Raw genomic sequence first — 14,240 nt, forward strand, 5'->3', positions numbered from 1 at the left:
CTCAGCCCAGAGGGATGGACTACATGACCTTTTGAGATCTCTTCTAGCCCTACATTTCTATGGTTCTACGATGTTCCATTGCAGCATGATGTGCTAACATCACAACATTGCAGTGCAGCTGGGTTCAACATAGAGGACAACGCCGGGAGCTTTCAGGTCTCCCTCCAGAGTAACTGTTTCACATATAGAAAGGGATTTATGTATCATGGGGTTCCCAGGCCCTACATTGTGTTAAATTTCTGTCTTTAAGCCACCAGGACATTTCTGTCTCTGGCTGCCAGGCGTGAGCTCAGTGAAACTGACATTAATAGGAAATAGATTTCCAAACAATCAACCCTAATGAATTTTGAAAATTATTATGATTAATGCCAAGGAAGTTGAACTGATTATCCAGCATCCAGAAGTTAAGTAATGGAGCCTTCTCTAAATCATGTATACTCTTCAGTCAGGAGTTGATCTGGCTGCAGATGAAAAACGGGCATCATTGCTCCTGAGAGGGTGTCCTGGGCAGGACAGAGAGAAAGGGGTAATGGAGAGGAGAGATTAAGAGATACCAAGATGACACTGTCTTTGCATGTAGCGGTAACACATGCAATTTGTTTTACCACTGCAGTTTTTTGAGCTTCATACCTCAGCCCATTTTGTGAGTTTACTTGCATATTACTGAGCAAGGATCTACTGACATAAAACTCCACAGTTCATGCCCCGAGATGAGGCATGTAGAAGACATTGCTTGCAGCCTGCTGTTTTGACTTATCGCCCGTCTGTCTGATTAGCTGTTGATCCCTGACACACCCATCACTGTATTATCAGGTCACTGTCAGGTTGCATCACAACGCATGATGTGATGATGTAGTGCCGGCTCCAAAACATATGCGCTTGTATGATCTTGCAGATATGGGAGACTTTAAAATCAGTCTGAAGGCTGGTAATACTCAGCCCCAAAGAGATGTCAGTTGGCCTAATGCCAGAATGATGCTGGGAGAGTGTAAAGCAAAAGAGAAGGTGGTTGGAGGGGTTTGGATAACATCAGGGGTAGCCAAAGTGTTGGTCAGCAGGCCACAATGGCCTGCAGAGTTCTCCAGTGTCCCTCACAGGAACCCTTATCACTAAACCCTGGGGGCTGCCCCTAGAGACTCATGCAAATTTCCATCTTTATCCAAGCAACATTAGCTTCTCAGCGCATGATAGAAAATTACACACTGGGACCACTAGTATCTTGGGTCAATATGGAGCATTACATGCTGGTACCGGTAGCTTCCATGGGCCACACCTCTTTATTAAAGTGGGATACAGCTGGAAGACATTCCATTGCATGGATATTAGGTACTTCTGTTCACCTATGCAGCCTTTTCCCTGCGCAGTTGGGGCAGTGCCTGGGACGTGGTGTCTGTAGTAGCGGATGTGGTTATGAAGATGGTAGCATTGCTGGTGGCCGCACTGAGCACTTTGCAAACCAGAGCTGAGAAAGGCTTTCCTTGCTGTTACTCCAGGCATTTGGCTTGTGTCCGGGCTGCACCTGGGACAGTTTGCAGGACCAGCTGCCTCCCCAGCTGAACAAAATATGACTGTGAGGTGTAAAACACCACACGTGCTCAGAAGGTACTATTTTTGAGGCATCGTTTTGGAAGCAAAAGCAAAATGCTGGATCTTGCTCCTTTGCATATGTGCATATGATTAGCCTAGCTCATTCATAGCAGTAGGTGCTGATGTCTGAGCTCTGGGAACAAGAGGGGAGGGTTGAGCTGTGGTTTGGGCACGCTGAGTTCTTGTCTGTGTTCTTGGCAAACATAATTTAAAATATCTGTGAGATTAATCCTCTATTTCCCATTTTGTAACCTCTCTCCATGTTACCTCTGGCATTTCTAGGCGGCAGGTAATAAGAGAGAGAGCAATCCTGGATGCAGGCAGCTCTTAGAGTAGCAATGATTTATCTCAGGCCATTCTGAGGCAGCAGACTTTACCTCTAGCTACAGCCACCCCTCCATGTCTGCTCCCCCTCATTTGCATAAGTAATTGGCAGCTTGTTAATGGCTCATTAGGAATGCTGAAAACCGTGGGATTGAAACAAACTCAAAGGAGCAGAGACGGGGAAGGGTGAAAAGGACGGGGTCCTGGCTTGCAAATTACACTTCTGAATTCCACCTGATTCAGAATTCGGGTCATAAACCAACCGGATTGTTAAATGAAGTAAGGAAAAACAATGTCAATGGGAGGCTTTATTTTTAGACGTGTATTTAAACACAGAATGCGAGTCTGGAGGGAACAAATAGTCCATCTGCCTCCAGGAGGCTTGTCTCGCCTCCTTCCTGACCTTGCAGTAACTTTATCTGGTCATCTCCCCCTATCTCATAGCAGGTATATCCAGCTCTCTACATCCACCTTATGAGAAGTGCATTTAGTTCCCTGTTCCAGTAGAGGTGATTCCAGCCTCCTCTCCTCACCTCACAGCCAGGGCACTGCATCCTCCCACCTCGTGACAAGTAAGGGGACACAGGTGCCAGCTACTGTCTGGTTAGGAGAGGCCATGCCTATTTGTAAACACAGACACTGTCAACATGTGCAGGGCACTTCACTGCGAGCTATGAACCTGGCCCAGTTTTTGCCCTATAAGATATAAGCTGCCTGCAGCTATTGACATCCAGGCAGGACGCAAGGCCTGCTGTGTGAAGCCATGAGCGTGCAGAGCTGGCTGTGTAATCGTTACACAAAGACACTGGAGATTAGTGCAAAGGCTGCAACTGGCATCCCCATGGGCAGTGCAGGGAATGCAAAGCAGCTGCATCAAGGAGACACAAGAGGCTGAAGAAAATCAGTTGGTGTTTGTTCGTTTTTTGGGGGGAAGGCGATAGTTAATTCTCCACTCTGGCTGCAGCAGCCGGGACCATCTGACTGAGTGAAGTCACAAGACCCCAAGTCTCTCGCCTGTCCTGCTGGATCATGGATGAAGAACAAGAGCTTAAAAGCCCTGAGTGCAGTGTGTCCTCTCCCCTGCTGTAGGCCTGAGCTGTGCCCAGGAAAGAATTTAGGTTACATGGAAGGGCTAAAGCAGGGCAAGAAAGGAGGAGGGGCAGTCTGTCTGATCTGCTCTTTGCAAGGAGCAGCAAGCCTGACATTTGCAGTGAGAGGTTCTGTTGACGGGGAAAGAGCATGGACTGCAAAGTAGAGCAGCAGCAGGAGGTCCCCAATCAGGGGAATTGCTTTGCAAAGTCTTCATGATGACACAGGATACTCCCCCTCCAGCTAGTGTGTTCAGATAGGAGAGATCCGTGTAATTCTGAAGGCAAGTTGGGGCTGGTGAGAGGACCTGTGTTAGGAACATCTACATAACTCAGAGGCTTTGCCTGCATGAATCTGGGACCTCTGTTGCAGCTTTGGAGCTGGACCACATTGAGTTACGCATCTGCCTTGCAGTCTTTCCGAGTCTTTTTCACACATTTATAAGGGCAAGTGACGTTCTGGTACCAAACAGCAGCCTCTCTATTGAGTGGGATCCTTTCCATTTGATTTTTCTTGCAAAAAGGAATGAAACAAGGAACTGTTTACTTTTAATTTGAGGTTACAGTGCCATTGTTGATGATAATATCGTCTTACATTTCTCTAGGGCATTTCATCATGTATAAATACATACATGGTAAAATGGAATTCCATCTCCCCCAACTCCAAATGAATACCCACACACCCATATGCACTTAAATGCAGCTACCTCTGGGGTGGAACATGCCAGCTGTTTAATAGCAAAGCAGCAAGACAGTTTAGAAAAGAAAAAAGAAGTGTAATGTCTGCAGGGAATATTTCGAGAAGCAGAATGTAGCTGAAAATTAGCCAGGACATCAGGGCTAACACCCTGCCCTTGAACAAAGTGCCCTGGAATCCTTAATGAACACAGAGGGTCTCACTTTTACATCTAATTTGAAAACTGGCACTTCCAGCAGCACGGTATCTACTAGCGCCACACTAAGGCATTGGATTCAGCACAGACTCCCAGGGAAGGCTGCCCCTTTCTGGATTTTCAGCAACACTAGGAATTTCTGAGGGGTCTTCCATCCCAACCCTTACAAAGGGCAACCCTGCTTAGCTTGTGAGCACTCACAAAATCACAACCTGCTGTGGTGGACAGATGGCAGCATCACTTGGTTTTGTTTTAAGTGGCAGCATAGCCAAATGCAGAGGTTTTTCCTGCATCTTAGCTGCATTCGCTCTGCTCTGACGTCCTCTCAGAAGAAGAGCCAGGCACCTGCCATTTTTATTTACTCAAGACTGCTCTAGATTACTGAACAGCAAGTATTGTCCTTAGCAGAAATGAACGCGTCCTGATGGGGGACACATCTGGTTGTTGGAAGAAGGTCCAGAGGTGAGAATCTTCAGGTGCTTTTGGTGCTGAGGTTCTAAAGGACATGCGCACATGTTCCATCCCATCCCAGCCTGGGAAGTCAGCCAGTTGTGCAATTAAAGGAGAGCCCTGCTTCAACCCCCACACACAACAGAGTTGAGACAGCAACCAAAGAGCATGTGTCCTGTCACCAGGTTTAAAAGGAATTAATTTGCTGAATGGATTCAACTGCACTCACAAACCAAACAGGCAGGGAGATGGCACCAAGTTCTCTAATTCCCCCTACCTCATCCAGGAAGAAATCAAGCAAACAACATCTAACCTTGCAGCACACAAAAGGTGAAATTCACCAGAAAACTGCCTCATTTAAAGAGACACATTTTCTGTGGTTCAGACCTGAGTAGCTTTTCCGTGAGGCACCAGCAAAAGCGACAAGAGCAGAGGCCTCCCAAATGAATGCCAGCCATGTGAGCTTTCCTCCTTCCAAGCGATGCCCTGTGTACATTGAACAGTTTCCGCTAGACCTGGATCACAAATTTGGGTCAGGCTCAGTTAGAGGGTGTTTGGAGGAGTTGGATTCTGGATCCTAACTCACCTGCTGGCTCTTATCTCCAGAGTGGGGATCAGAACCAAAAACCCTAGATCCAAAGTTCACGGGAGTTCTGGGCTAGGGTTTTGGCCCAGGCCTGTCTTTAGTTTTGGCTACATCTAAGAGAGTCCATCCAAGCGCCTCCTTGTCTGAAACACTGCACTACCTTGGCAAGCTTCTCCGTGACTTGCTGCTGTATGGCCACACTCACTAGGGATGGCATGTCTTTTTAGTCCTTCCTAATCAGAAAGCTGGGACAAGGAGACTTCTTTCCCCAGACACCAGGCTTCCTTCCTGGCAGTCAAACCTGGAGCCTTATAATAATAATCGTACATAGCACTTATATAGCTTTACATCTTCAAAGTGCTATACTAGCATTAACTAATTATCCCTCTCCCTAATGGCCATTAATCCTGGCCTTTCATGAACCTTCCGCATTTCCCTGAGGTTCAGCTCTAATACAGCAATAAGCCACTCTCAGGGAGTGGCCTGCTATCTTGCAATCTGCTGTCTCGGATGTTTAATGAGGCCCCAAAGAAAAGGCCAGGTGCCCTGGGCCATTGGAAATGTGTGATTATAGAACAGTGCATGACCTTGAGAGTGGTTTATTCTGATTCTAAGATGGCTGTGTTATCAAAAGACAGTTCTCCACAGCTCTGAAGCAAATGCACCGCAGGCTGCATTCATTTGTGGGCATCACGTTACCAGGAAAGTATTGGAAGGAGCAGAGCAATGGAAAGGATATGAAAGCTGGAGACGTTGATTTAGAGAGAAAAAGTAAGAGCTAAAGCTGTCCAGCTAGGTTCGGCCACCACTAAGGTGGGGATGGGGGAAGGCTGCAAATAGGTTGTGTGTTTATACAGCAACTAGCACAGGGATCGGCAACCTTTGGCACACGGCCCATCAGGGAAACCCCCTGCCGGGCCGGGCCGGTTTGTTTATCTGCAGCGTCCGCAGGTTTGGCCGATCGCAGCTCCCACTGGCCGTGGTTCACCGTTCCAGGCCAATGGGGGCTGCGGGAAGGGCTGCCAGCACATCCCTCAGCCCACACCGCTTCCTGCAGCCCCCATTGGCCTGGAACGGTGAACCACGGCCAGTGGGAGCTGCGATCGGCCAAACCTGCGGACGCTGCAGATAAACAAACTGGCCCGGCCCACTAGGGGCTTTCCCTGGTGGGCCGCGTGCCAGTGGTTGCTGATCCCTGAACTAGCACAGGTGCTACTAGGGGTCCTGGGCACAACTAGGGCTCTTTGGTGCTATAAAAAGAACAGGAGGACTTGTGGCACCTTAGAGACTAACAAATTTATTAGAGCATAAGCTTTCGTGGGCTACAGCTCACTTCATCAGATGCATAGAATGGAACATGTAGTAAGAAGAAATATATATACATACAGATAAATTGGAAGTTACCATACAAACTGTGAGAGGCTAATTAGTTAAGATGAGCTATTATCAGCAGGAGAAAAAACCTTTTGTAGTGATAATCAAGATGGCCCATTTAGACAGTTGACAAGAAGGTGTGAGGAGGATACTTAACATGGGGAAATAGATTCAATATGTGTAATGACCCAGACACGCCCAGTCTCTATTCAAACCCAAGTTAATGGTGTCTAGTTTGCATATTAATTCAAGCTCAGCAGTTTCTCATTGGAGTCTGTTTTTGAAGCTTTTCTGTTGCAAAATTGCCACCCTTAAATCTTTTACTGAGTGGCCACAGAGACTGAAGTATTCTCCTACCAGTTTTTGAACGTTATGATTCCTGATGTCAGATTTGTGTCCATTTATTCTTTTGCATAGAGACTGTCCAGTTTGGCCAACGTATATGGCAGAGGGGCATTGCTGGCACATGATGGCATATATCACATTGGTAGATGTGCAGGTGAACGAGCCCCTGATGGCGTGGCTAATGTGATTAGGTCCTATGATGGTGTCACTTGAATAAATATGTGGACAGAGTTGGCATCGGGCTTTGTTGCAAGGATAGGTTCCTGGGTTAGTGTTTTTGTTGTGTGGTTTGTGGTTGCTGGAGAGTATTTGCTTCAGGTTGGGGGGCTGTTTGTAAGTGAGGACTGGTCTGTCTCCCAAGATCTGAGAGTGAGGGATCATTTTTCAGGATAGGTTGTAAATCTTTGATGATGCGCTGGAGAGGTTTTAGTTGGGGGCTGAAGGTGACAGCTAGTGGCGTTCTGTTGTTTTCTTTGTTGGGCCTGTCCTGTAGTAGGTGACTTCTGGGTACTCTTCTGGCTCTGTCAATCTGTTTCTTCACTTCAGCAGGTGGGTATTGTAGTTTTAAGAATGCTTGACAGAGATCTTGTAGGTGTTTGTCTCTGTCTGAGGGATTGGAGCAAATGCGATTGTATCTTAGAACTTGGCTGTAGACAGTAGATCGTGTGGTGTGTCCTGGATGGAAGCTGGAGGCATATAGGTAAGAATAGCGGTCAGTAGGTTTCCGGTATAGGGTGGTGTTTATGTGACCATCGCTTATTAGCACAGTAGTGTCCAGAAAATGGACCGCTTGTGTGGATTGGTCTAGGCTGAGGTTGATGGTGGGATGGAAATTGTTGAAATCATGGTGGAATTCCTCAAGGGCAATAGTTATTTGTAGCAATGATACAGAGAGTTTAAATAGAAAGGAGGATGGGGTTCTTTTGGAGCAAAAGAGAAGAAAGGAAGAATTTAGGCTCAATGTCAGGATAAACTTCTTGAGAGTGAAACCTGTAACCGGGTTGTAGAACGTCTCTCAACGGGAGTTGTGGGAGTTGCATCATTTGGGACTTTGAAGACTGCACTGGACAATTCTGCATTGCCCCAGGGAGACAGGTCTGGATTTCAGAAGAGCTCTTTTCTAGCTCTATCCTGTCTCATTCTGGGTGGGAGTGGTGGAGGGTGGAGAAGAGAGTGACAGGAATCTTTCAGAAATGATTTTGAAGCAGCAGTCTCTTGACAAGGAGTCAGCCTGCATGATCACTGTTATTGCAGGAAACTGCCACCCTGGGCTCTGTCTCAGTAAACTGTGGATTGATTGAAACAAACTTTCATCTTCCCTATAAAGATCCGTAATGATTCTCTCCAGAGCCAAGGACATGAAATGTAAATTGGCTCTGCAAAAGGAAAAATAGTCTGTTTTGTAGACAGGTTTGTTTAATAGCCTCATTTCTCTCCAGTGCTTTTGCCAATGCATGCTACTCCAGGTGGTCCCAGGTACAGTGAACAGGCCTGGGAATCACGCTTATGTGATTATACAGTGGGAGGCAGAGGTTAAGAACAGGGAAGAACCCCCGAAGTGCAAAGTCTGTTGTAGCCAGCACATGGTGTAAGGAGGATCTTCTGTTATCCAGGCCACATGCCAGTTTATGTAGTATTGCCTATGCAGTCCAATCTGTCTGCTCTCAATTCTAGATTATAACATTTGCAATATTAGCAAGCAGCGGGGCATAGTAGACTGAGCACAGGGCTGAGATCCAGGAACTCCTGTTTTCAATACCCAGCTCTGCCATGACTGACTGTGTGACCTCAGGCAAAGTCCTATCCCCTCTCTGTGCTTCAGTTTCCCCATCTGTGAAATTGGGATTATAATTTATATCCCTAATCAACCTTGTACATGGCTGGTGAGGAGTTAATGGCTGTGCTTCGAAAACGTAAAATGACAGGTATTACATTAACTCTGGGTCCACTGAAAGCTGCTATCCTTCTGAAATACAGAACTCCCAAGAAACCCTTACATACAGCTCTAGGTTGGGCATATTTTGGGCTCCAGAGTCTTTTGTTTTTGCCTACGTCCATCTTCCTAAGGAATTATTGGTATTTTTTTCAATAACAAATAGTTGCACATGAAGTACAGAGATGAGATGAGATGAGCCCCTTGGCACTGCAAGTCTGTGAACAGATTAACTAAGCCAACATTCTGTCGTTACATCCTTGGGACAACAGCTGACCTTGTATTTCACTTTATGGGTAATTTTTCCCCAATGTGTGTCTAGAGAAGGCCAATGACTTGGCTCATGATTTGGCTCATTAGAGATGAGATGGACTGTTGGTTCATTTCTCTACTTTCAGAGCCAGATCCTCAGCTGGTATAAATTGTTGTAGTTGCATTGAAGCCAAGGAAGCTACACACCAGTTTATACCAGCTGAGGATCTGGCACACAAACTTCCTGACTGGCCCGGATCTAGTTCAAAAGGAAGTTAAATGCACACAATATATATTTCACTACTTGTATGTCGAACAAGCGCCAAGATAGGGCAGATTTACAGAGCTCTGCAATGATTTCAGGATTGTTGGAAAACGGAGTCAGTGCTACTAAAGGAGTGCGGAGAGCCAAACATTAGCACAAAATAATTTTCACTAACCAGCTTGGATATATGTCATGTTGTGTTGACAAAGAATTTCCTTGGAGCCCTTCAAAATAAGGGAAAGCAAGTCATAAAAGCTGGAAGTGCAGGAAAGAGCTAAAATCGCAGCCAAGATTTAAAAGGAACAGAGGAAGAAGTCTTTCCAGTTGCAATAGGAATAGCATTCCTGGGGGTTCAAGGCAGCAAACGGAGAGTATTTCAGCCAAAGATGGATCTCTAACTGGGAGGTGTGGAGATACAATAAGCTTTTCAACCTCGCGAATTGCAGTTTTGAGCATCTGCGCACATTAAAGTGAAAGATCGTTTTGAGACTTTATCGTATTTCTGGTAAAATTAGGCTGTACTAAGAACTAGAGATGGGGCCAGTTGATAGAACTCTGAGAGACTGAATCTGCACCCCATTAAACTCTGGGGAAGTTTGGAACAGCACTTCCTGGTTAAGGGCTCTCTCTGCCCTGTGTATTACCCATGTCATAACTTACTTTGAACACCTCCTATTAAATTGTTTCTGTAGCTCAGTGCTGTAGCTTGCCTCTTTACTGACACCGCTTTATCACTAGCAGCAATCTAATGAAGCAGGGGAGGTTTCAGAATTCGTGAGGAAAGCAGGGACTTGCAAAGCGTTTTCTTTTTGAGTACTGTTGCCCCCTTGACAGAGCAGTAACTGAAACTGGGGGCCTGGCAGGATGGTTTCTCTTTGGGTGGGAAACCAATGACATGGAGTCAGGGTACTGTCTTTGTGTCATCTGTTTACTTACAAAAACATACACCAGCCCTCTTTCCACAAATGGCAGCAGCAGCACCCTGCATGCAGGCTGCCCTGTGTTGCTGAAATTTCAGGTCAGGCACTCCGGCCCCTGTCCCAAGAAGCAGCAGTCTTTGCCTCTGCTCATCTCCAGAGACCGAGGAAGACTCCAGCCGCTTCATTGCAGCTGCCACATGGTTGAACTTCCCTGCTTGCACTGCTCGGTATCCGTAATAGTATGACAAGAGCTTCCCAAGCGTCCGCGTGCAGACACACACTCACACAGAAGGAATTCTCGCAGCATCAGTACCAAAAAAATGGTAGTCTCTGGGATACTCTACCCTCGCAAGAGATGAATGCCAGAGACACGGAGCCATACTGCTCTCAACACCTGCTGTTCAAAACTCCTATCAATTAGTTATTCCCCCTGCAGATGGTGATTCCTGTATTGAAAGACAGAACAGAGAGAATCTGGTTCTACTAAGAGACTTCGAGTTGTACAAAAATCTCTAGCAAGGACAAGGCAATTCCTTCTGCTTGCCTGCTGCTGCTGCTGCTTGCGTACTTCCCCGTTGGACTGAAATGTACTGGCAATGGGGGAACTCTGTCCCAAAAATGCTTTCCCTGCCCAGCATTCCTCGGAGGAATAGTCTCAGGCTGTTATTTCAAGGGCTCCACAGATTTCAGACATTGTGAAGGGGAGGACTTTACTTTGTGAATAGGTTCTTATGCTGCGCCCATCACCATGGTATCTAAGAATTTGAAGGCCAAGCCTTCATCCACTGACTGTGCTTTTGCACCTGCAGTTGCTTGTCTCTGAGTGGATTCCTGGTGCAATTTTCTGGGTGAACACCCCTTTGTGCAGTTATTTAATAGGAGCCCAAACCGGTTTGAGGCTGTCCTAGGCAGCAGGAAAGCTATAAAGAACATTGACATACCTCTGCTGTACGTATTTCTATGTATTTCAGTCATAAAGCCGAATATGCCATTCACTCTGCAATATCTAGGCCCAGGAAGGCTAAGGATAGCACTTTGGTTTAGACCGTACATTTCCTGCCTTTTGTTGCTTCATCAGCAGTTGAACACGTTCTAGGCATTTTGTTGTGTTACTTTGTACGTCAGGTTTGGGAAGAGGGAAATCTTTGGAGCTCATCATTTATCTCAATATATTTCACTTCCAATCTGTCATATTAGGATATTAGCCAGTTTGCATTGATGGGTGAGTGTGTGTGGGTTAGAGGGAGGAGTTAGCTTGCCTAGCCTGTCTGAGCATCCACATGGGTAGCCTGCTCTAAGTGAAGCCTTTCCCCTCTCTTATGGCTCTGATAGATTTGCCTGTGCCTTTGTCCCCATGCAGGTTGGAGGACACACCATGCTGCCCATCCGCTGGATGCCCCCTGAGAGCATCATGTACCGGAAGTTCACAACAGAGAGTGACGTGTGGAGCTTTGGGGTGATCCTCTGGGAGATCTTCACATATGGGAAGCAGCCCTGGTTCCAGCTCTCAAACACAGAGGTACAGGATAAACCATAGCATCTTTGGCTGGGGAGGGGAGATGAGGCGAGACATGATGGAAAGGAGCATAGTCACACAGCATGCTTCTTGCAGGAAGTTTCGGGCACTTTGAGATCTGGAGGTGGGTTATTTCGCCTCCCTTATCCATCTTGGAAGCCGGGGTACACCACCGCCTTCCACATTCTCAGGAGGAAGTCCTAGCCCTCCCCCACCTTGGGTGCCATTGTCCATAACAGCGTCATGGCCTCGCAGAGGAAGGGCTAGGTGAAGCCATGGCTTCCATCTGGGAAATGTAGCCTGACAGAGGCTCTTACTTTGAGAAGAGCCCCCAACCCATAATTCCTCCCATTCCACTCCCTGCCCCTTCCTCCTAGGTTTGAGTCAGCCACAAGTAAAGTAAGGTACATGGGGGCTAATGCACCCAACACTGGCACTGGGTTGGCTGGGCTGACTTTAAGGAGCAGCTTGTTGCAAGTAAATTATTTCCAGCAGAATTCCCAACCTCGGGTATGTAAAATGTTGGTCACAGCGAGGGCTGCAGGTGGCGAGGGGCAGGGATGGGGTGGACCCCAATATTTATAGAAAGCTGGGTCAGGCTGTTCAGTGTGCACCCCAAAGTGGGGAAAAATTGGGAAATACCAATGCACAACGAACACCTATGGTCCAGGCACTTCCCTTGTATGTTCATGTACAACTCCCATTGACCCCAGTGGGAGTTGTGGGCGAATGCGGGAGGGACAGATCTGGCCATAAAAATGGAACATTATTGCTCATGGGGAGAAGGGCTGTTCTCCTTCCATTGCCCTCTTTGCAACAAGGCTTTCAGAGCAATCAGTGTACTGAGTTTGCGGGTCATCTCCCAGATGTTCACAATAACAGTGGTAATTAATGCTTGCCACTCTTATGGCTCTTTTTAGGCATAGAATTTAAAGCACCTTTCAGAGGGATAGCTATTATCCCTATTTCACAGATAGGGAAACTGAGGCAAAGAGCCTGACACAGTGACAGAGTTGAGAATAGATCCCAGGTCCCTTGATGCCCAAAACCATGATTTAGCAACATACCCACCACTTTGTTTGGCTAGATAAGCACAGAAGCACTCTCAGAACTGGGCTAGTAGGGGTTGCTGCAGGTCAGTTACATCCAGGGGAGGCAGGTCTGGAACAGCAGGCAGTGCTCCAGCTCACGTCTGAGTGCAGTGACAGAGCTGTGCCCAGGAAACGTGCACATTTTATCCTATTGTGTGTCTAATGGATTCCAGAAAAGTTACCTCTTTTAACAAGAAATGTGCATTTTCTGCTTTCCGGACACAGATCCCTTAATTGAGTGAGTGCAGAGAGGGACTATCCAAGGTGCTTCTTTACATCGCTGATACTTGCCCATTTGTGAGCTCAGTGCCCTTCCTGAAGCAGTACGCACAAACATTTTAGAGACACAAAGCGTGAGAGAAATGATCACAGAAGCCATTTGTTATGATACTTAATGAGCTGCTCTTGCATTTGCCTTGGAGATAAATACACACGCACACACACAAATGAGTGTACATACATCCCACATGGATGAGCTGTCATGCTGGAACCCAGACCGCACAAATGTCTCTGCACCTGTCTCAGTTTCCCCATCTGTGAAATGGGGATAATCAAACTAACCCATCTACTAACCTTAAACAGCGCTTTGAACATATAAAGCTGGTACTGTTGGGCTAGGAATAGTACTGCCACATCCAGACAGGGTGACTTGTAACCATAGTCACCTCCATCTTTACCTGACCCTGTCTTTCCTCTGTCCCTTTCCCTTTTCTCCTCAAAGGAGAGAATTCATAGGCAACTTGTGCAAGACATTGCACATTAAATCTTCCCAAATGTTAGGGATGTGTTTGCTGTTGGCCTGCTGGTTAGAAGCAAGCTGTGGAGACTCATGCAGAGTCCAGGGGCCTCTGGAGAACTGACTCCACCAGATCTTAGATTCACTTTTAATGAGGATGAGCAGGTCTGGGACACACCTTCTCCACTCCGGGACATCTACAGGGGACACAAGTCTAGATTTTATCTGGCTGTTGGCTGGTTAAAGTTAAAATGAGCATTTTTAGACGTTCTGCTAAACACTAGATGAGACCCTCGCTGAGGGGAAGATGGAATAGGGCACATGGCTAGTGAAAGACCACCTGAAGACCCAAAGCTAGCCCTACTGGCTAAATCTAAACCTTGCTTCCTCTCTAAAGATAGGGGCTCACCATGGGTCTTTCAAATACAGGAAGCTTTTTAGTGGTCCTAGTTCATGTCTCTCTGCCTGCTCCACCAAGGCTCAGAAAGTTGTCTCTGCCATCAGCTGTACAGTGATGGAGCCTTGTCTGCAGCACTGCATTTCCATCGCCCTCCCGTCCACAGCTCTTCCTAATCGCTTTCTCTTCTCGCTATGTCTATGCAAATATCAGAGTGATAACTGTCTGTTTGGATGCGTGCCGGGCCCCATTACTAGTCACAAATGATAAACTTTAGGCCCCCCTCGCTGGTCTACTTGCCTCGCGAGTAGCACTGTTTGGGATCTGTGTTTATCTGCAGCGTGTGTTAGGTCAATCAGCTACGGCAGTGCCGGGTGACTCATCACTTCCCAGACAGGGGACTAGTCAGTAATAACAGCTCTCTGACAAGTCAGTTTTTCCTCCCTTTACAGCCTTTTCCCTGGCGAGCAGGATTCAAAAAGC

The 14,240-nt window shown here is 46.8% G+C and overlaps 1 protein-coding gene across 6 annotated transcripts in view; it reads left to right on the top strand.

Moving 5' to 3' along the window:
- The window catches only part of NTRK3 (neurotrophic receptor tyrosine kinase 3), a 328,552-nt gene that overhangs the window by 297,618 nt on the left and 16,694 nt on the right, over window positions 1–14,240 (top strand). For all 6 annotated transcript variants that reach the window (XM_084640450.1, XM_084640449.1, XM_084640451.1 and 3 more), the window contains one exon: window positions 11,378–11,536. In XM_084640450.1, the coding sequence (XP_084496576.1) occupies window positions 11,378–11,536 (159 nt within the window). The remainder of the gene's footprint in view (window positions 1–11,377; window positions 11,537–14,240) is intronic.

The sequence above is a fragment of the Lepidochelys olivacea genome (assembly GCF_965140295.1).
Source record: "Lepidochelys olivacea isolate rLepOli2 genome assembly, chromosome: 10".
NCBI lineage: Eukaryota > Metazoa > Chordata > Testudines > Cheloniidae > Lepidochelys > Lepidochelys olivacea.